This window comes from Geospiza fortis, unplaced genomic scaffold (genome assembly GCF_000277835.1).
Source record: "Geospiza fortis unplaced genomic scaffold, GeoFor_1.0 scaffold41, whole genome shotgun sequence".
Taxonomy (NCBI): Eukaryota; Metazoa; Chordata; class Aves; order Passeriformes; family Thraupidae; genus Geospiza; species Geospiza fortis.
The window spans coordinates 811,574-831,366 of NW_005054299.1; the positions used below are offsets into that span (position 1 = coordinate 811,574).

The 19,793-nt window shown below is 37.1% G+C and overlaps 1 protein-coding gene across 1 annotated transcript in view; it reads left to right on the forward strand.

Annotated features, from left to right (window-relative positions):
- RAB3GAP2 (RAB3 GTPase activating non-catalytic protein subunit 2) overlaps nucleotides 1-19,793 on the forward strand; it is a 43,072-nt gene that overhangs the window by 232 nt on the left and 23,047 nt on the right. The window contains 11 exon segments of the mRNA XM_031059494.1: nucleotides 8,013-8,064; nucleotides 8,710-8,739; nucleotides 8,742-8,774; nucleotides 12,000-12,123; nucleotides 13,654-13,735; nucleotides 15,651-15,698; nucleotides 15,801-15,876; nucleotides 16,022-16,123; nucleotides 17,178-17,277; nucleotides 18,666-18,764; nucleotides 19,562-19,710. Coding sequence (XP_030915354.1) covers nucleotides 8,013-8,064; nucleotides 8,710-8,739; nucleotides 8,742-8,774; nucleotides 12,000-12,123; nucleotides 13,654-13,735; nucleotides 15,651-15,698; nucleotides 15,801-15,876; nucleotides 16,022-16,123; nucleotides 17,178-17,277; nucleotides 18,666-18,764; nucleotides 19,562-19,710 — 895 coding nt within the window.

A 19,793-nucleotide genomic window follows, 5' to 3' on the forward strand; every position in this document is an offset into this window, starting at 1 on the left:
CGGGGCTGTCTGTCTGTCCCTGCGCGCCCTGCGCTCGCTTGGCGCCGCGCTGCCAGCGCCGACCCGCTGGTGGGGGCCATGTTATCCGAGTGTTCGGGGTCGCTTCTGTGGAGCAGGGTGGGCGTCTCGCCATAGCTGCCACATCTCCACCTGCAAAGTCAGACTTTCCTGGCGTCCAGAAGTTTCAGGTGCGCCGCTGTTCGCAGGCGTCACTCCTTATCCCGTAGTGTGGAGGTGAAGTTCTTTGGCTACTGACTTTGCGTGCCCCAAACTTCCAAAGTTTGTAGGTTTCTTGCTGGGAGTGCACCTGCCTGAAGACGCTCTCTCCTAAAGACAACACGTTGTGCATGCAAGGTTATCTAGGAGCGCAGAAAGTGCTGCAAGTGTACTAAATGTTTAGCTTGGCAGCTTAAATTAAAAGAGAACGAATCCTAAAGCAGTTACAGTCTGAAGTTGTGGACCAGGTTTCTGCTGTGTGAGGCAGTGCAGGCTGAGCTGCCTGACGCAGAAGCTGCGTTTTCAACAGTTCCATGCTCCGGCTAGAAACCACAAGGAATTAAAACAGTGTTTCTTATATTTGTTATTGCATACTGTGTTAACTGTATACTGTGTGTATATGGATGTAAACCCCCCAAAATATACAAACTGTATCTGGCTGATGTTTTTTGGTTTCTGGCAACAGTAGGGAAGGAAAGTGTTTGAAGAGGTTAATGAGGATGCTTGTAAATAATCCTCACAGCTGTGAACAGAGCTTTAAGAGAAAACATCGAGGTACTTATTTTAAAGGTCTAAAATGCCTGTGGGGGAATTAGAAGAGGGGAGACCATAGGATGGTTTGTGTTTGGACTGACCTTTAAAGTTAATCTAGTCAAACCCCCCTGCCATGGGCATGGACACTTTTCACCAGACCAGGCTGCTCAAAGCCCTATCCAGCCTGTCTTTGAGCACTTCCAGAGATGGGGCATCCACGGCTTCTCTGAGCAACCTGTTCTAGTGCCTCATCTTCTTTATTATTAAAAAATAAATCTTCATGATATACGATATAAATCCATTCCCTGTTTAAAGCCATTGGTCCTTATCCTGTAACTACAGGTCTTGTTAAAAAGATGACACAACAACTGTTAAAAACCTTTAAAAGTACATTATATGTTCAGCCAATTAATTTTGCCACTAAAACTTCTGTGTGCAAAACTTTTGGTAGAAAACAGTTTGCTGCTGCTGCTTGTTTTGTACCTCCAACAGTTTTTGAAAAATGCATAACAAGTTCCACATGGCTTTTCTTTTGTATCATTTGTATCTAAAGGAAGGATTCTGAAGCAGAAGGCTTTTGTTAATATCTCTTGAATTCTGAAGATAAAAGCAAAGGATTGGAATGTGTTTGTGTTTCTAAAAGTAGATGTTGAAAGAAATTAATTTTTTTTCTCTCATTTGATGATACATGAGAGGTGTTTGTGTAAAAAATATGTGGATATTTTATTGAAGTGGATTTATCAAGTGGCAGCCATAAAGAGAAAATGTTTAGTATGTTGTAAAACTACCAAAATAATAGAAGCAAAGAAGATGCATGGCTGCTGTTCCATTTTAATGAGTCGGCTATCTTCTGGACTATTTTTATATTTGCTTATTCAGTCATTGAGGCAGAAGTGAATGTTTTTCAAAATAATGCTCATTTAGATTCATTGAAATCTTTTGGATTTGTGCCTGTAATTTTTTGGTACCGCAGCTGTTTTTATGGTTGAAGAAAAATAAGTATAAATGTCAGCAAGTGAGAGTTCCTAGAGTGGTTTAGATATAAGATTGTAACTTAGTGATTTTTGAAGTAGAAATTCTTGATGCATTTGTGTTTGTCAAGGGGGAAATGCTGCTCCAACTTGCCTCGGTATCTTAAATTACAAGTGAGTAAATTGTACTTTTTATCAGGGAATGCTTTGCTAAAAGCTCTTCTGTTGGCTGAATGTACTGTTTTAAAACAGTAGTTTAATAAGGTTGCATGTTTAAAAACTTGCATTTTTAACTGTTTTTACATTTTTGCCCTACAGGGAAAAAAGTAAAGTCTATTTTTTTTGCTAATAAGTTCGACAAAGAAGATGTTAATTTGCTTTCAAATCAAACTTTAGTTCTCAACTTAAATGGTGCTAATTTTTATGTGAACAATTGCATAAATACTAGCAAGCACCTGTCAAAACTCTTAAGTACTTTTTTTTACCTGAGGATGAGAAACTTTCATCTGCTTTTTTGTTTTTAAAGCTAAGCTTCATTTGTGTGAAAACTCTTGCTAGTATATTAAGGTTGTAGTTACAAATGATGTCTTCCTTAGGGAAGTAGATAAATATTTTTATTTAACAAAGCACATTTGAGTTAACAAATTATTTTAGTCATAACTTAATGTTTCAAGTGTTAGTAGAATTTTCAAGAATTCCTGTCAGGTTTTGGATAGCAAGTGTTTTTGAACAGGTGCCTCTGGAATCTTCAATGTGTGGGGTTTAGGGTTTTTAGTGGAGGCTGTAGGCCTTGTCTTTTTTTGTTTCTTAGTTATAGGGCAAAGAAGTTTTTAATGCTGTTTTAACTTTGGCCATATTTTAGGTCTAACAGAACTAACCAAAGTATTTTGTGTGAGTGTATTTGCTGCAATAAAATTTAGGGTTATTACTGTAAAAGCAGTAACATTTCAAATGAAGAGAATTTGCTTGCTTCAGAAAATGCAGGCAGTATACATTTCTAAATCATGATGTGATACTGTGACTTTAGTCCAGTTTTGAAGTTAGATGACTTTAATTTGAGTAAAAAAACTGTAACTTGTCATCTTGTATTTAAAACAGTATATTTTATTTATATAAAAGCTAATCTAGGTTGTCAATTTCAAATTTAACTTGAAAGGCTTAGCAAAGTGTTGCATATATTAAAAATACAGGTGTAGGTAAGTAAAAAACCCTGGATTTTTATTACAAGGGGACTTGATTTTTTTTTCCCCTTTCTTTGTGCAGGTAAGCATTTAAACACATTCTACAGTAGAAGAAGATGAAGGAAAGCATCCTATCAACTAGAACTTCATTTAAGTTTTTCCTGTAGCCCAACAGGTTGTCCTGTTTGTGCAAAGGATACAGTTGTCTGGTAAACTGGGAGGAAAAGAAAGCTGTCCTCCTCCTCTGAGCTTTGTGTGAAGTCGCTTCTGCAGGTGCCTGTATCCTGCTCACTCAGTAAACACTGGAAGAAAGGGTTCGTGCGCTTTGTGCTTATGTTATGCAATCATCTGTTAAAATTGCCACTGATGCCATGCTGGAATAATGTAAGAAATGTTCACGGACTGCTTGAGCTGACCATTGATCTGCCATGGAGCAAAATATAGCTACATTTTATTGTCAATATTGGAATAAAATAACAGGTGTTGCATTGGATCTTGGCTCATGTGCTTTAAGTAAATAAACCTGGTGTTACAGAGTGAGCTGGTTAAAGATACTTCATATGGAGTTGCTATATCTTTTTTCTTTAGGAAAATAAATGTTGGAGTGCTTTTTCATATTTTAATGAGGAGGACTTAAACAACCATGAGAATTTAAGAGTCTTGGGAAGAGTAATGCTGTTAATGAGGCACAAATCCTCTGTGGAGCCTGAGCCTAGTGGTGTCTAAGTGGCTCTGAAAACTGCTGTTCTAACTGTGCAAGTACTGGGAATGGGAAGTGTTTGCACCACATTTAATTTGACTTCTTGCTGTTTTGAAGAGGTTCTGGGCTGCTGTTGGCTGGATCAGGAAACAGCTGTAACAGTTAACTTTCTTATAAAGCTGTCTAAAATAAAGGCATGCATACAAAGGAAAGAATCCATCTTATTTGCAATATGTGATAAAGCAGGCATGAGAGAATTTTAGCGTTCAGAAATTAATTAATGGATATTTACCTGAACTGGGCAGAAAGTAGAGCAAGACAGATAAAATTTCCTATGATCTTTATAAATTGAAGAATTTAACTACAATTTATTTAGAGCAATGTGTGTCTCTGTTCTTCTAGTACACTCACAACTTGAACTGTGTTTTAAAACGTTTTATAGGCCTGATGACAGCAATTCAGTGACATAGCCAGGTAGGACTGCTGCTAGATAAACTGTGGGGGTGTTATGATGAATCAGAAAAATCAGTACTTTCTTATGTGCAGATATTTTTAGTTCCTAGGTATGTTTATCTCCTGTTACCTAAATGAAATTAATAAGGAAAAAAGCCAACAAACCCAAACTTGCCCTTGAGAGTTCCCAAGCAATGATATCTCCATTTATGATAGTGAGTTTGTTCTTATTCAGGAGAAGAAAAAAATTGATCCCCTGACCTGAGGGCTTCCTCAGAGCTACAGGGTGTCACTTTGCTGCTTCTTTTTGCAGTAGAAGTGGTGGCTTAAGCCTATCAGAGAAGCTCCTTTCCAAAAATCCTGCCTTGTTTCATTGACAGCAGCCTGAAAAGTGTTTTTCAGCCCAGTTCCTCTAAACAACATCTTTGGACTTGTACACTTTGCTTTTATCTGGATCAGCTGATTTAGTTCAAAAATACAGAAGGCCAGGCTTTTTATTTCAGAGTTGCCAACAAGGTTACAAAGAAAAAAATACATTACAAAATGAAATTCTAGACTGCATTTAGCATTAGGGTTCTTGTTAACTGCTTCCGTATCAGTCTTATTGAATCAGTTATATTCTTGTTGAATACTCTTCCTACAAGCTCTTTTTCATTGCCTCTTTAATCAGATTCTCCCTTTCCAGATTGTAGTATTTATGTTTAGTATTTCTTTCTTTCAGTTTTCCTGTAAAGGGTCATTAAAATAGGCACTCTGCATGAATTGGGTTGCATCTGTAGCAGTTAATACATCTCAGATATGGGGAAGAGTAAATGACATGCTCTCAGCATACCTGACAAAATGCTGTCAGAGTACTTCACCTGAATGATCTTCTCACCTGAGTTTTTTTCTGCTTTAACACCTCCTTTATAGCGTAGCCTTCATTCTTTCTTGCTCTAACTTAAGGCATTGCTTGCATCTGAGAAAAAGTATGGAGTACTATATTTTGTGTGCAATCTGTTTAATTTGTCTCCTATGGCCTTTGGTTTTTTTCCCTCTGGTATTTCAAAATTTGGTTTTGGGGTTAAGATATGACTGTAAGCCATGGAACTTTGCACTATTACTTAAAAAAAATCAATGTAGTTCCTGGATTATTTTAAATTTAGTCATTTAGTCATTTTTCACTTTGTTGAAAGCAATTATGACCTCCTTAAGGAAAAAAATGCTCAAGTGGTTATTTTTGTGTTTAGAAGACTAACTTAGTTGTGCTTTTGGGTTTTTTCCCCCACTTAAGGATGTCTGAAGTCAGAAGAGAAAACAAATATAAAACCAGTCTTAAGAGAGGCTTCCTTGTAGTGTTGGCAAAATAGCCTTATGTATTTATCAGTCCTCAAGTTAGAGGAGTGCTCTTTGGGAATAAATACTCTATGATTCCTGAGTAGCAAGAAGATTCTAAGCTGTTTCTGAAATTCCTTGGCCTGAAGAGAAAAGAAACTGCTTCTATTTCTTTCATAATTATGCAATGCAGTGGTATCAGAATTGCAGTAAACATGCATGGAAGAAAACCTGCAACTCTCACAGTTAAGCAATAATTTTTTGCACTATTACTTAATAATGTTTTATATTCATAAAGCATGGATGGGACTTCATTGCATGTGTCCACGCGCATCCTCCAATAACCTCCTGCATGGATTTTGAATGTAAATGTGAGGGCAGGAAGGAAAGGCTTCAGCTGCCTGCCCTAGGTCATGGTACTGCTCTGGAAAGAAGGGCACTGGTAGTTCTCTGTACTCAGATGTCTGTTCTGTAATTTGGGAAGTGAGTAAAAAGGTCTTTCATGTTGAATTTGACCTTTTAAATGCCAGTTAGACCTCAGTTGTCTTGATCTGTTATGGTTTTTTTCTCTCTCCTCTATTCTTGTCTTTTAAACAAAACATTCTTATAGGTAAAAACTTTTCTTGTAGGTATTATGTTTAATGATAAATGTGCTTAAATGAATTCTCTTATATATTAACACCAGTGTTGCACATGTGCAGCACTTAAACCAGCTCTTAAGTTTCATATATGCTGATGCTGTATGCTTCAAATTAAAGAATTAAGTGGTTTGTGTAAATCCAGTAGATGAACTTTTGTTTTTGCAATGTCCACAGTAAAGCAAAATCTGGAATATTGCTGTTGCTTTATCCAAGTAAGGAGAACTGTTTATAAGACATCTATTACTAGTCAGAGATAGAGTTGAATGGAAATAAAGATTTGTGCAGGAAAGTTTGTTTATTTTTTTAATTTTTTTTTTTTTCCTGAAGAGGGTCTGGAAAAAATGGTCATGTTGCAACTGTTTAGGGCTTGTTTAGGTATTGGTTACTAGATAATGTGTTATGTTCCACAGTTGCTAGTTCTGATCTATTATGTTACTAAAGGAAATGGTGGGGGATAATTTCTTAAAATCTTCATTGTTACAGAACTTGGACCCTGTGGACTTGGACTCTGACTTGACCAACCTTATCAAGTTCTGATGGGTGGGAAAGGCTGAATAACTGATGAATAACTGATGAATAATGATAATTTTGAGTTACTTTATGACAGTGTCTCCTCTGTCCATTGTTCCAGGGATTGTAGTCTATTGTTTAATGCCTTGCTTCACTATTCATCACATAGGTGAAATGTCAAAATAAGAAAACAATTTTAATTTCATTTCTTCTTAAATAAGAAACAATATGTGGAAGGAAGGCAAGATGGATGCAGGCCTTGAGAAATACAAGTGATGGCACATCCTAGGGTGATCTATCCAATGAGGAGGATAGATACGAGGGAGCAGGCTTGTAAACACTTGCAAGCTGGAGAAGGTGCTGTCTTCGCAGATCAGGCCACACACAGTTCCAAAAGATCTCGGCAGTTTCGTCAGTGGAATGATGACTCACCATTACATCATTTTCCCATCTTTTTTCATTTATCCAGTATCATCCGAGCATAATGACAGCTACCACAAAATTGTGGCTATTCACAGAGGCAGCAAGAATCCTCACAGCTGCAGTTTTATGTTGTGGGTGTTCAGTCTCAGAATTGAAGTGGCTGAGGTTTCTGAGGAAGGTTGGTCTGCTCTGTGCTGCAGGGAAGACATTGGTCCCAGCTGTGCTTCTTAGATATGGTTCTGTTTCTCTCTGAACCATGGCACATGGACAGATTTCTTTCCTCCATGAATTTTATAGGAGGGAAGCTTTTAAAAAATCTTTTTAGATAAAATGCAAACAGAATTAGAGTTTTATTAGCTATCTTAATCTAAACATTGAAGTTAGCTACTGTTTTCTTCTTGTGGTTACTATATTCAACAGTATTTGCCATAATTTTCCTTTATATGTTTGTACACTGCAAAAATTTTCAACCTCAAATACAAGATGAGACTGTGACCCTTGGAAGCTTATTGCTTATATAGTGGTGTCTGAAATAGTGGTGCAGTTATATTTGCATTGATGATGATGCAGCAAAACTGCTTGGCTTGCCTATTTTGCAGATGGTACAGACTTTTCCATTTTACAGAGGTAAAATGCAGTGGGCATTTTGCATTCTACGTCCTCCTAAAATACCTTCTTGACAGCATTGGGGAAAAGTCTGTCTTAAATGTAAATTTTTTTTTCAAAGGTTTTTGTCTTCATTAGCCATACAGAAGATTTAAAATCTAGCTAAACAGAGAGATTGCAGATTTCTGTTTTGTTGTTCAGCCTTTCCTTGCTTGGTGGTAACAGAACTACGAGTTCTTAGACCAAATAAAATTGTTCTTGATACAAACCTTCTTGTCCATACTCTTTGGCCGTCCAAAATGGCGGAATCTTGCTTGCTTAGAACTAAATTTAAACTCATTTGAGACAATGTGCTTAAACTTCTTAAGGTCAAATTTGCCATCACAACAGTTAATGGAAAAACTTGAAAGAAATCCTTGGAAAATTCTTGGAGTTGACATTACTGCTTCTGTTTTCACTCTAGTGCATGCTTGGATGGAAGTCAGTCCTTGGCTTTTCTACTGAACTACAATGATGTTTGTTGATTTATTGAGGGTCCCAGGGGTGATAGTGTCTGAGAATTGTACATCTGCTACTATTAAATGCCTGTGGCTTTTCAGTTTATTTCAAGTTCTGTATTTTTAGGTGAAAAAAAGAACTTCCACATTCACTCTTAAAACTAAAGAAATAGGCCTGTCTCTATTAATCTCTGTTTTCTCAGGTGTTTGAGGTATTTTGTGAGCTTTTGCTTACTCTGAGGTTCCTGAATGACATAATTGAAACTGATCAGTGTCTCATAAATTTTCCTCTCTGTTGTCATGCAAAGATGTGAATGATCAAGATCCCTCTTCTCATTTTCTCATCAGAGGCCAAACCTTCAGCTTTTGCTTTGCTGGTGGGATCTACATTTTTCTGGGCTCAGATGTTTTGTGGTCACAGATGAATTTCTCTGTAACATTGTTCCCTTTTATATCTTGGGTACATCTCCTGTTAATATGCTTCCATAGTGTCAGAAATGGAAGTGAATAAAATACAGAAAAATAAGACACTTTGGGGTTCTTTCAGCAGAACTCCTTTAGTATCTGTCATAAAAAGTTGTAATGCGTTAGTGGGGAAAAAAAAATGATAATTTTGTTGCCTATGCTGTATTCCTGTGACGAGTCTTTTTTTACTTAAAGCAGGCAAATCAACAAGCTGGGAAGATGGTGGCTGGGGAGCCTGGGATGAAGCAGAATTACAAGAACCTGTAAGTTCATGTGTGTGTATGTGTGCATATATATTTATTGCTAACTTCCCAATTACAGAGGACTTTTCCATTAGTTTGTGTGTGTGGTGTTTTGGTTTTTTCCTCCCATGTAACTCATCTGGGCAAGAAAGGTCTTGACTTGTGTTTCAAATGTGGCTTCTTGTTTGTTCCTTGTTCTGTAGTTTTTTTTCTAAATAAAACTTGGATGTTGCCTACTGTCATAATTGCTCATATCCTTGTGTTCTGTAGGGCTTTTCTCACCAAAGTATACACATATGTTCCTGTGCTGCTGCACCTGAGGGCATCCTTTTTGTCCTGTAGCTAGTCAGAAACAGTAGGGCATGACAGTGAATCATGAATTAATATAAATCAAAAAATCCTAAATAATGAATTACTGGCATAGACATCCTCCTAAGGATCACTAGTGCTCCTTTTATGTTGTGATGTATGGATGGTGCTGCAGAAGGATTTAAACTACCTATGTGGGATGGAATAGCACAGTTGCTCTTTAAAGGGGGCACAACTCATTCTACTGAGAGTAGCAGGGCTGGTCTGTTAATTGTTTGTAAGGCTGAGCCTTCCACTGCCAGCTGACTTGATGAGATGTCAGTGAGGCTGCCTGTAGAAATCCTTTGCTCCTGAATGAATCATCTCAACAGAATTACTTGATTAATTCCCTCTAAGAGCTCTGAGGAATCCAGACCTCACCTTGCTAACAAACCCTTTGTCTGCTGTCTTTTTCTCAGTGTGTAGGAAGGATGCCCAAGCTGTTGGACAGTATCCTTGTGGCTGTTCAGCAGAGAAACAGATTTTTCAGCTAAGGTGACAGACAAATTAAAATGAGCATGATGTCTCCCAGGAATGAATCACTGACACTGTCAGGAATGGCAGGGTATAAAACCTTTTAAATAGGATGGGTACTCAGCTGCACTATAATTGTCATGAAATGAGTGTGTTTCTCAGGCCACATCTTTTCTTAGACGTGCTGTAATGTTTATAACTTCCTGAATGAGTGGAACAAATACTTGGTTTTCTACTTTTGTTGTAATTTGATAGAACCAGCAGGCGTTTCTAAACTGAAATAGTTCGATTTTTCACTCTTTTCTTTAAAATGTCACACTTTTCTGCCAGGTGGTTCGCATCTTTCTTGCATCCTCTACTTGCAAATTTTCCTCTAAAGTTACCAGTGATTCCAGGCCTAACTCAGAAGGGGTTTGCTATCATACACAGCAAAGAGGTTGTTCTGTGTAGGAGCAAATAAATACAGGAGTCTGTGTGTCTGAACACACAGCAAAATGCATGAGAATTACTAGTAAAATATAACAATCAGTTCCCTTGTTTAAGCTTTTAACTCTTGATTTGCTTTATGGTTGGTGAAAGATTCATTGTTTCTTGGAATTACTTGTGCCCGGGACAAGTATCTATTTCATGGAACATAGCAATTTCTGAGAAGGAATTGAAAATTTAAAAAAAAATCTGTTTTTTTATAAGGTGTCCTTTTATGGATCTGATTAGTTGTTTTGTAGGAATGATGATGTCTTTTCTTAAATGCAGATTTTAATAATTCTGCCTTTCACCTTTAAGATTGTTTTGACAAGTTCAGTGCCTTTCCTGTTTTAATCTTTAGCTTGTTTTTGTAGCTAATATGGGATAGTGATGCTTTATGTCTTTGTATTTCAAGTTCTTTGTTCATGCTTACAGATAATTTTAAATTTTCTGCCTGAAATAGTGTTGTAAATTCTTTTAATCTTCAACAAGCCTTTAATTTCTGTTTGTTTTTCCTCAGTCTGAAAATCATGACATTAAAAATTAGTACAAGGCTTTTCTTTGGCTTTTGCTTATGTGTTTTTGCATGACACATTTATCTCTGCCACGAGGAGTTAAAATTGTCATTAGTATCTCAGATAACTTCATTGCCTTTTTATAAAGTCTTGAAAATGTCAGTAAATAGGGGGAAATTGTTGCTAAGGAATTTGGCATCCATCAACAGACAAATCACATGAAAGTAGGTTCTTTTACACAAATTAGGAGATGGTGTGGACAACAGTAGTTAGCAATTCTTGTAGTGTGCTAATGTAGACTTTATCATGGTGACACAGGGTATTTCTTTGTGCACAGTAACCATTTTTATGGTACAAGCTTATACAAGGAAATAAATACAATGAATAGCTGATTAAGAGCATGATATGCAAATTCTTCCTACAGTTTGGTGTTTATTTTTCTTCTGGGAGTAAATTGGCAGATTTTCAAGCAGTTGCAACTTTTCTGTAACAGAATAAATAGAATGAATCAGAAAATGATCTCACTGAAGTAGTTGGTTTTTTTAAATTTGTGCATAGCTGCTTTTGAGATATTAGAGGATGGAGTAATATTTTGCAGAGCTAGGAGGAGGTAGGGTTGGATATGGAAGTGGAAATGGAGTCTGTGGACAAGGAAAAGCATGTTGTGATTGGATAAGAGGACGAATCTAACTAACCAGGAGTATCAACTCTGAGACTTTGCAGCAATTCACCCCAAGGCTGTTACTTCCTGATTTGAACTATGATTAGCAAAAAACTAATTATTTGCTATAATTAGCAATTATTGTGGCTACTTTGTTTGTGCCACAATAAAATATTTGGCTTGTTGCCCCAAGAAAAAAAGATGTAATTTTTTTGCTCTTATACATGAGGATGGTATCTAAATTTTTACTTATCCATCTTGATACCCTTAAAACTTGGCACTATTTAGTTTGGAATTGTTTCCTTGTGGAGTAACTTTGTGGAAAGGCACCTGATACCTGGTGCCATGTGAATACCAGCTTAGTAACCTTCTTCATATGTGCATGTATTTGCTTAATGCTGATCAATGTATAAGCTTGGACAAATTCTTCATTTTCAGCATGGATTGTAATGAGAATAACTAAAGAGATTCTCTCCACTTTCTAACCAATGATTTTAAAACTTTAGATCTCATTCTCCTTGTGTCTCTTTAAAAGGAGATGATTTTCAGTAGAGCTGGTGATGACTACTTCTTTGTTTTCTGTTGTGTAAACACACAGAATTAGTGCAAGACTGATGCATTTCTCAGGGCTTTTCATGCAAGTTGGAGCTGAAGTGATGTGATCAGTAATAAAAAGTCCATTCAGTGCTGCTATGGAGGGCGAGCCAGATTGTTCTCATCGGTCTTGCAGGTTCTGCTGTGTCTAAAAATTGTTGCATCCATTGACTAAAGCTTTACCTGTAGGAAGAAGAGGAATCTAATTCCAAGAACCAGCGAAATTACTGGCTTCAGGACTGTGTGTTGTCCTTGTCACCAACCAATGACCTGATGGTAATAGCTAATGAACAGAAAGCAGTCTTTTTAGTGCGTAAGTATCCATTCTACTGAGTATTTATGCTAGGACACTTTATAGTAACCAAAGTAATATTTGTTTGCCCCACTCTCTTCTGTTTATCCCCCAAGTCATACCTTCAAGAATTTTGAAGTGTTTTATAGTACACATCATGCATTTTCTAGGTGCTGCTTGTCAAGTAAGTTGCTTTGTCTTTACTTCTCAGCTGTGTTTTGATCTGTGGAAACTGTTTTGTCACATGAAATGCATACGTGTTATAACTACCCAGTTGTTTTAAAATGCTCAGAGACATTGACATTAATTTTTCTCAGTAAGAAAAACTAAAGTTTTGGTTTTAGCCATTAAAAAGTGCTTGACCTTAGTTTTCTTTTCCCTTAAAAAATTACCTAAGCCAGTATCCCTCTTGGAAAGGAGTCTTAATGTGAATATTCTTGAAATTCCATCTTTGACAGAAAATTCTTGAATACCATCTTGAGCAATGGGTGGCTTTGTATTTTACTCTAAAATAGGGCTCTGGAAACTTTTAAAGTAATGTATGAACACTGCTCAGCCAACTGCTGTTTATAGATATGCTGTTGTTTGGGGTTCTGGTCTTCTGATGGCTGCAGTGGGTGATGTGAGGAAGATGAAGGGAAACATCCTGATATGGGGACTATTATAGCATTTTAAAACAAAAAATCAGAGTGTTGAAACTCAGATTTGCGTAGTTGGGCAGATTGTGTTGAGTCGTCGTACTGCTTTGTCATTCTCTGCAAAGCTGTCTATTCCAAAGCTGCTGTAGACCTGTTGCTAATCTGTCATCAAAACTGGAAAAACAGCAGTACACCTCATTAAGTTCTTATTGGATCAAGCATAAAAAAGTGATTTAAATCGCTGGAGAATGAATGAATGAATGCCTCTGATGAACTTTGCAGTGACAACTGTCCCCCACTGGGCAGAAGTGTGCCTGTGCCTCAGGTTTTAGGTGTCAGACAAATGGCACACAGTGCTAACTTAGTTTTGGTTGTCCATTAACACCTGGGAAATGATTCAACGATCAAATGCCAGCTGTAACAGCACCCTGTGAAAAACAAAGTATGGCGTCTTCTAACCTTGAATTATGATGCAATGATTAAAGATTGTCAGATTTAATGTGGGTACTTATGTTCTTTTTGGCAGTTAAAATTTTCTATTCATTGTAGCTCGTGTTCAGTAGTGTTCCCAGAAGTTTTTCCTTGCTTAATACTGCTTTCTGAAGGACCCCTGTTTCCTGAATTGAACCTTTTGAAATTTGATGGATTACTGTATGAATATTTTTAAACGAAACTAGATATTTCAAAATTTTAGTGTCTTATTCCATGTAAATTTCTAAGAAAACATATGAGTCCTTTAGAAAAGTCACTAAGAATATATTTTTACGTATATGCTCTTCAAGGTTTGTAATTGGCACTTATTCTAAGTGTGGTAAGATGTATTGTACCAAAGAGAAAAAATAAAAATAGAACTATGTTTGTGAGATGCAAAACATTGGGGTTTTGTAGCTGGTGTCTTTATCCTTCATGGCAGCTAAATGGAAGCACAGTGACAAGGGAAAGGAAGAAATGCAATATGCTGTTGGCTGGAGTGGCTCTTTGAATGTTGAAGAAGGGTAAGTGTTGAAATGCAGCTGTGATTAAGATGTTATTTTCATGCTTAGCAATTTGTAACCTGCTTTATACTTGTTCTCTTTTTCCTTTCATCTGAGTGCATTTGTGGTTTTATGTATATTAGTGTTGGAAACAAATAGAGTAACATGGCTCATGAGAAGCAGTATCTGCAAAGCTCACTCCTGTGTATTGCGTGGTATCACACAACAAGTTCTTATGAATTGAAAGAATGATTCCTGCAAATCAATGTATTTGTGTGTAATTTAGACATGCTTTTTCTAAGTTTTTGTTCTAAAAGGGAAAAAAAAAAGTACTTTTTGAAAAATCTTTTATAGTAGAGATGAAATTCTCTTAGGGAATGTTCAACTGGAAATGTATGAAGTTGTTCTAGAAATACTTCTCTTCATTTTCAAAACCTCATTCAAACAAGCATAAAGTCAACTCTCTGATCAAAATATGGTTTTAGGCTCTAAGTCACTTAGGGACTTGGAAAATTTGCTTTGGTCATACATTTGGTATTTATACAATCTTTTTCCTTCATCTATCTTCAAATAACCAGACAGATGCTTTTTTGAATCTCCCATATGGAATAAGATTTTGCACTTTGCTGGTTACGTTTGCAGCCTTGAGTTGCTGTCTGCTTTTGAGCATGCTCCCTAATGCCTTCAACCTTCTGTTTGGTGCAGGAGGTGTTGACTTCAGCTTTTCTCCAATCTGTAAAAATCATAATCCTTCTATAAAACTGCTGTTGCTATGCATTTGAAATTACCCTGACATTTTTTGTTAAAATAAAACAATCTATTTGAGGGTTTGTTTCTTACTACTGTTACAGCCCTGAAACAGGTAGCTATGAAACAGGTAGCTCTGTTTAGATAGGGGCACTTATATTCAATACATTTTGATTTATTATTCTGTGGAGGTGTTAATATGTTAATTACTGTCCAATTGTCACCAGACTTGACTAGTTTTGTTTGGTTTTTTGGTTGTAATTTTTTTTCCCTTTCCCTAAAGTTGCCTTCAACTGAGGATGTTCTGTGGTGGCTAAGCTTTGCTATTGCAGGATGAGATGTCACTCAGATATTTAGTGTTGCTTTGAGGATGTAATGAACTTGCAACTCGTCTCAACCTTGCATTTAGAAAGCTTTCCTTCTCTGATTGTCTACCCTGCTTATTTAGTCACTCTTTGGGAAATGGAGGTGACCTGGAATGTAAATAATAAACAGTACTGCTGGCATTTATGCTGTAAGTGCTGTTTGGGTTGTCATCTTGAATTCTATGCCGTCTCATAAAACCTTTGTACTATTTCTGTTTCCCCAGACAGTGTAAAACTTTGCATCATGGTAACAGTTAAATAACTTCTGAATTGAGATACTCAGACCTGCTCATCTGCTTGCCTTCTGCATGCTTTGCCTGTCATTGAGCATGCTCAGTTATTGCATTAACTGGGAAGACCATATTCAAATGCTCTCAAATTATAAGGCACTGAAAGGCAGTGTATATAAAATTACCTAATTGCATTTTTCAAAAATTAATTTTGATATGTATGATTCAGTTAGCTCTTTAAAAAAACAGTGTTTTTTATGACATATCATTATATATCAGAAGAAATAATTTACCTTTAGGCACATGAAATTCAGCTTGAATCTGCTGAACAGTAGTGACAGAATAATCAGTCTGTAATTTATGAAAGACAGCATTAACAAGGTACAAAAAGTCTGTTTGGGCACTCCTGAACTTGTAACTGAAAATGTCTTTAAAATGAAGGGACTTTTTTTGATTCTTATTGTGAATTTGATATATGGTGTGCTGCATTAATAAATTATTAAAACTTTCAAAGTGCTGACATGGCAAGATCTCTTGAGTGGAGTAAAATTTCACAACAAGGGAAAGCCACTAATTTTGTGTTTCTGTTTCTAGTGAATGTGTGAGTAGCGTATTGTGTATTCCACTGGCAAGTCAGAAGAGGTAAGATGTATATGCAACACTAGTGTCCTTACATGACATTTTTTTATATCTCTGGCTTAGAATGGGATTTGTTTTTAACTTGAGTGTATCTTTGTGAAACAGGAGCTCCACAGGCCGCCCTGACTGGACATGCATCGTAGTTGGCTTCACCTCTGGTTATGTTCGGTTTTACACTGAGGTGAGTTTCTCAGCAGGACAGGACAAGGGAGCTCTTGGCATAAACATCTGGGTGTTTTAAGCTTTGGTCCCTGCTGATCATACTTTTTTGCCTTCCCCAAAAAAAGGGACAGAAATGTACATACTTCTTATCCTTTCCTTTCTAGAGTGGAGTACTGCTTCTTGCACAGCTTTTGAATGAAGATCCTGTCCTACAGCTAAAGTGCAGAACCTATGAAATTCCCAGGCATCCTGGTGTCACAGAACAGGTTTTGTCAGATTATTTCAAAAGCAAAGTGCCAGTGTTATGGGGTATGGAAGGGACTATTCTCTGTGAATCCTCTGTGTCCTTTATCAGTTTTTGATGGGATGGACAATTCCTTAGAACAGGAGACCCTTGATTTCTTATTCTAGATGTATTCATACCTGTATAGTTTGAGGATTCAGAATGTCTTTTGGAGTATTAGCTCTATAGATTTGTTCTGTTTTTCTCTGTTTGCAAAGGAATACTTCATTTATTTTCTATTTATTCATTTACATGCAAAACCATGGTAATGCATTCATGAAGGGAAAAATATGTAACTTGACTGGTGCCAAGAGCTATTCATACTCATTCATAAGAACTTAAATATTTCACAGAAAATAGCTAGAAATTAAGAAATATTTATAAGGCTAGGAACCTGCATGTCATTATGAGTATTTCCTGCAGAGAAGGCTCTGCAGAACTCAGACTATTTAGTAAAGAAGGCAGCTTTCTTTACTTTTGGCTGAGTTGGCAAGTTTATGTGGAAAATGAACAAAATCACAGAAATTTCCAGGTTTTCTTTGTACAAATACATCACTTAGTGTGACATTTTTGGGATCAGTTTTGAAATACAGAAGCATTGAGGAATTTGACTCTTGAATTTGTATCACCAGATTAGCATTTATGTGCCCAAGTGGTAATTCAGGCAGGCATTAATCCAGTTTCAGAATTTGGCTTCCTAAAACTGTGATACTTACATTCTAGATGAACCTCTTTTTCTGTCGCCTTCAAAAGCTGCTGTATCTTATGTATTATCTTCCTAAGCCATTAGATATATTAAGCAAACAAATTATTAAAAGAAGGTAAAAGTAGAAAACTATGTGGCTAAAATGATTTTTGGGAGAGTTTAATACTGAATTTCTGTAGTTTTTCCTTAGTTGCCTGTGGCTTGTTCGTTATGAACTCTCTGGATGTAATCCTCATTTTGCATAGTTAATAGTATAAAAAGCCAGAAAATAAGCTGTTTTAACAGTAGCAGTGATCTATTTTTTGTCTCCTTTTTCTCATTTTTTCCCCAGAATGAGGAACTAAGTATCTTGTATCCAGCAGCAATTGTGACAATTGATGGCTTCAGCCTCTTTCAGTCCCTTCGTGCGTGTCGCAATCAGGTTGCAAGAGGTTTGTGTAAGGGGAAATGTTTATTTTTCAATCTGTTAATAGTTCTTTATTTTTTAGGAAATTTACTTAGATTAAATATAAAATCAAGGTGGAATTTAGGTCTTCCTTGATTGTTCATTGATACGTTGACACCTAATGCATTCAGGGATGTTTCTTCCTTTACAGAAAATGTTCCCAGTGCCCAAGTTGTCCAAGTAGTATTGACTGTCTTCTACATGTGTACCATAATACTGTACACTGGTTTTGGCTGTGATAGAGTTAATTTTTTTTCTAGTAGCTGGTATGGGGCTGTGTTTTGGATTTGTGATGAAAACAGCATGGATAGCATGCTGATGTTTTAGCTGCTGTGGAACAGTGCTTACTCAGTGTGAAGGCTTTTTTTGTTTTTCACACTGCCCTGACAGTGAGCAGGCTGGGGATTCCCAGAAACTGGGAGGGATACAGCTGGTTCAGCTGACCCCAACTGACCAAAGAAATATTCTGTGCCATATGGTGATGCTCCTGGAAATAAAAGCTGGGAAAAGAAAAGGAGGAAGGGGGAATCTTCAGTTATGGCATTTGACTTCCTAAGCAACTGTTAGGTGTGATAAAGCCCTGCATTCATGGAAGTAGCTAAATACCTGCCTGCTGATTTGAAGTAGTGAAGAAAATTTATTATTTTGCTTTGTTTGCATGCTGTCTTTATCTCAACCCACGAGTGTTCTCACTTTTACTCTCCTGACTCTCTTCCCCATCCCACTAGGAGGGAGTGAGTGAGCTGCTGTGTGGTGGTCAGCTGCCCACTGGCATTAAGCCACTGCGTACTGCTGAGGTGCTTCTTAGCATGCCACTGTCAGTGGAATGCTCTTCTTCCCAAGAAAGACTTTATGGGAAGTGATAATGCTGGGATGATGGCAGTGGTGGTCCCTGGTCTTTGTGTTCATGTCTGAGAACTTTTCATACCTTGTTTGATTGTGCAGACTTAGATCCTGTTCCTTTAGTACAGTGCCTGTTCATACTCTAATTTGGAAACAAGCTCAGTTTCCAGGGGGTAGAGGAGAATTATGTGACAGTACTGTGTGATAGATGGCACAGGGATGGTGTTGAGAAGGACTCAAAGCTTGTTGCAATATCTGCAACTGGAGTGCTGTATCTTCCTTCATTCTTGATCATCTGTATTTGGGGTAATAGATATTTTGAAAGTGACACTCACTGGTTTAGTCTTACCACTGTTCTTACCTCCCACTGTTACATATCTAGTGGGTGTTCTGAGTTTATGCATGTTAACTTAAAACTAGGTTATTTTGTGTCTTCAGATTGCATCAGGTGTTTTTTTTCCCTCTCTGTTATGCTATTCCTTTGTGTTTGACTCAGTTGAAATTTTTTTGTGCTTTATTGACTTTTGTCAGCTGCAGCATCTGGCAATGAGAATGTTCAACCTCCACCATTAGCTTATAAGAAATGGGGTTTGCAAGATGTGGATACGATTGTTGACCATGCTAGTATAGGTAAGCATTTCTGTTTAGTTTCAAGTATTTAAAAAAATTAAATTCATGGTTTTGTGCAGTTAAATTCTCCTTGAGAGCGCTTAGTGGTACTGATTGAATAGAAGTACATAGTGAGTGAAGGCTGTCATAGTGAATGATCTCTATTAACCACTATCAAAATTATTTTCTTTTCTAGTCTGATTGAGTCTTCCCTCTTACAGCTGTAACTATATTGTTCTTTGTTGCTTGGTAAGAAACAGCTGAGAGAGGCCAGATCAGATGCAGTTATTTCCATTTCTGTCAGGTGAAAGAACTGTCTGGCAGGCAGGTTAAGACCGATGTGGGTCTTCCCTGAGTCTAGCACATAAGGAAATTTAAATTTGAGATGATTCCTTTCCAAAAAGGACAAATTGAATGATAGACTGTCAAAGACTTTTACCCTTCAGAATTTGCAGAAGCCTTGGTTCTTGTCAGAGAGGCATACCTGAGGGATAGTAAGCTTAATTTCTCTTCCACCCTTTCTACAAAAGCAGCCAAGAGATCAGAAGGCTGCTGTTAAGGCAGGTGAAGTGAGTTTGGTACATGTATTTTTGCTGCTGAATTTTTCTTCTTCTGAACGAACCATACATGCTTTATAATTAACCCAAGTCCATTAGGTTATTTCTGCCGTGTTGTTTGGCATTTCCTTGGTTAAAGCTGTTCCCTTCCACTGAATGCTGGCTGGTCAGTCAAGAAGGCAGGAATATATTTATGCTTTTAGAGCAATTGCATGCCTCTGTTCTGAATGTGTAAGACATTCACTTTAATGTTTTTGTTAGGCATCATGACACTGTGTCCTTTTGATCAAATGAAGACTGCCTCCAATATAGGAGGATATAATGCAGCTATTAAAAACAGTCCACCTGCCATGTCCCAGTATGTTACTGTTGGAGCCAATCCTTTCACTGGGTTCTTTTTTGCCCTGGAGGTATGTACTACAAAGCTGACTCGCTGAAACTTTGAATAATTAATCTTTCTTTTTTTCTCTATGAGTATTTCTGAAGTATTCTT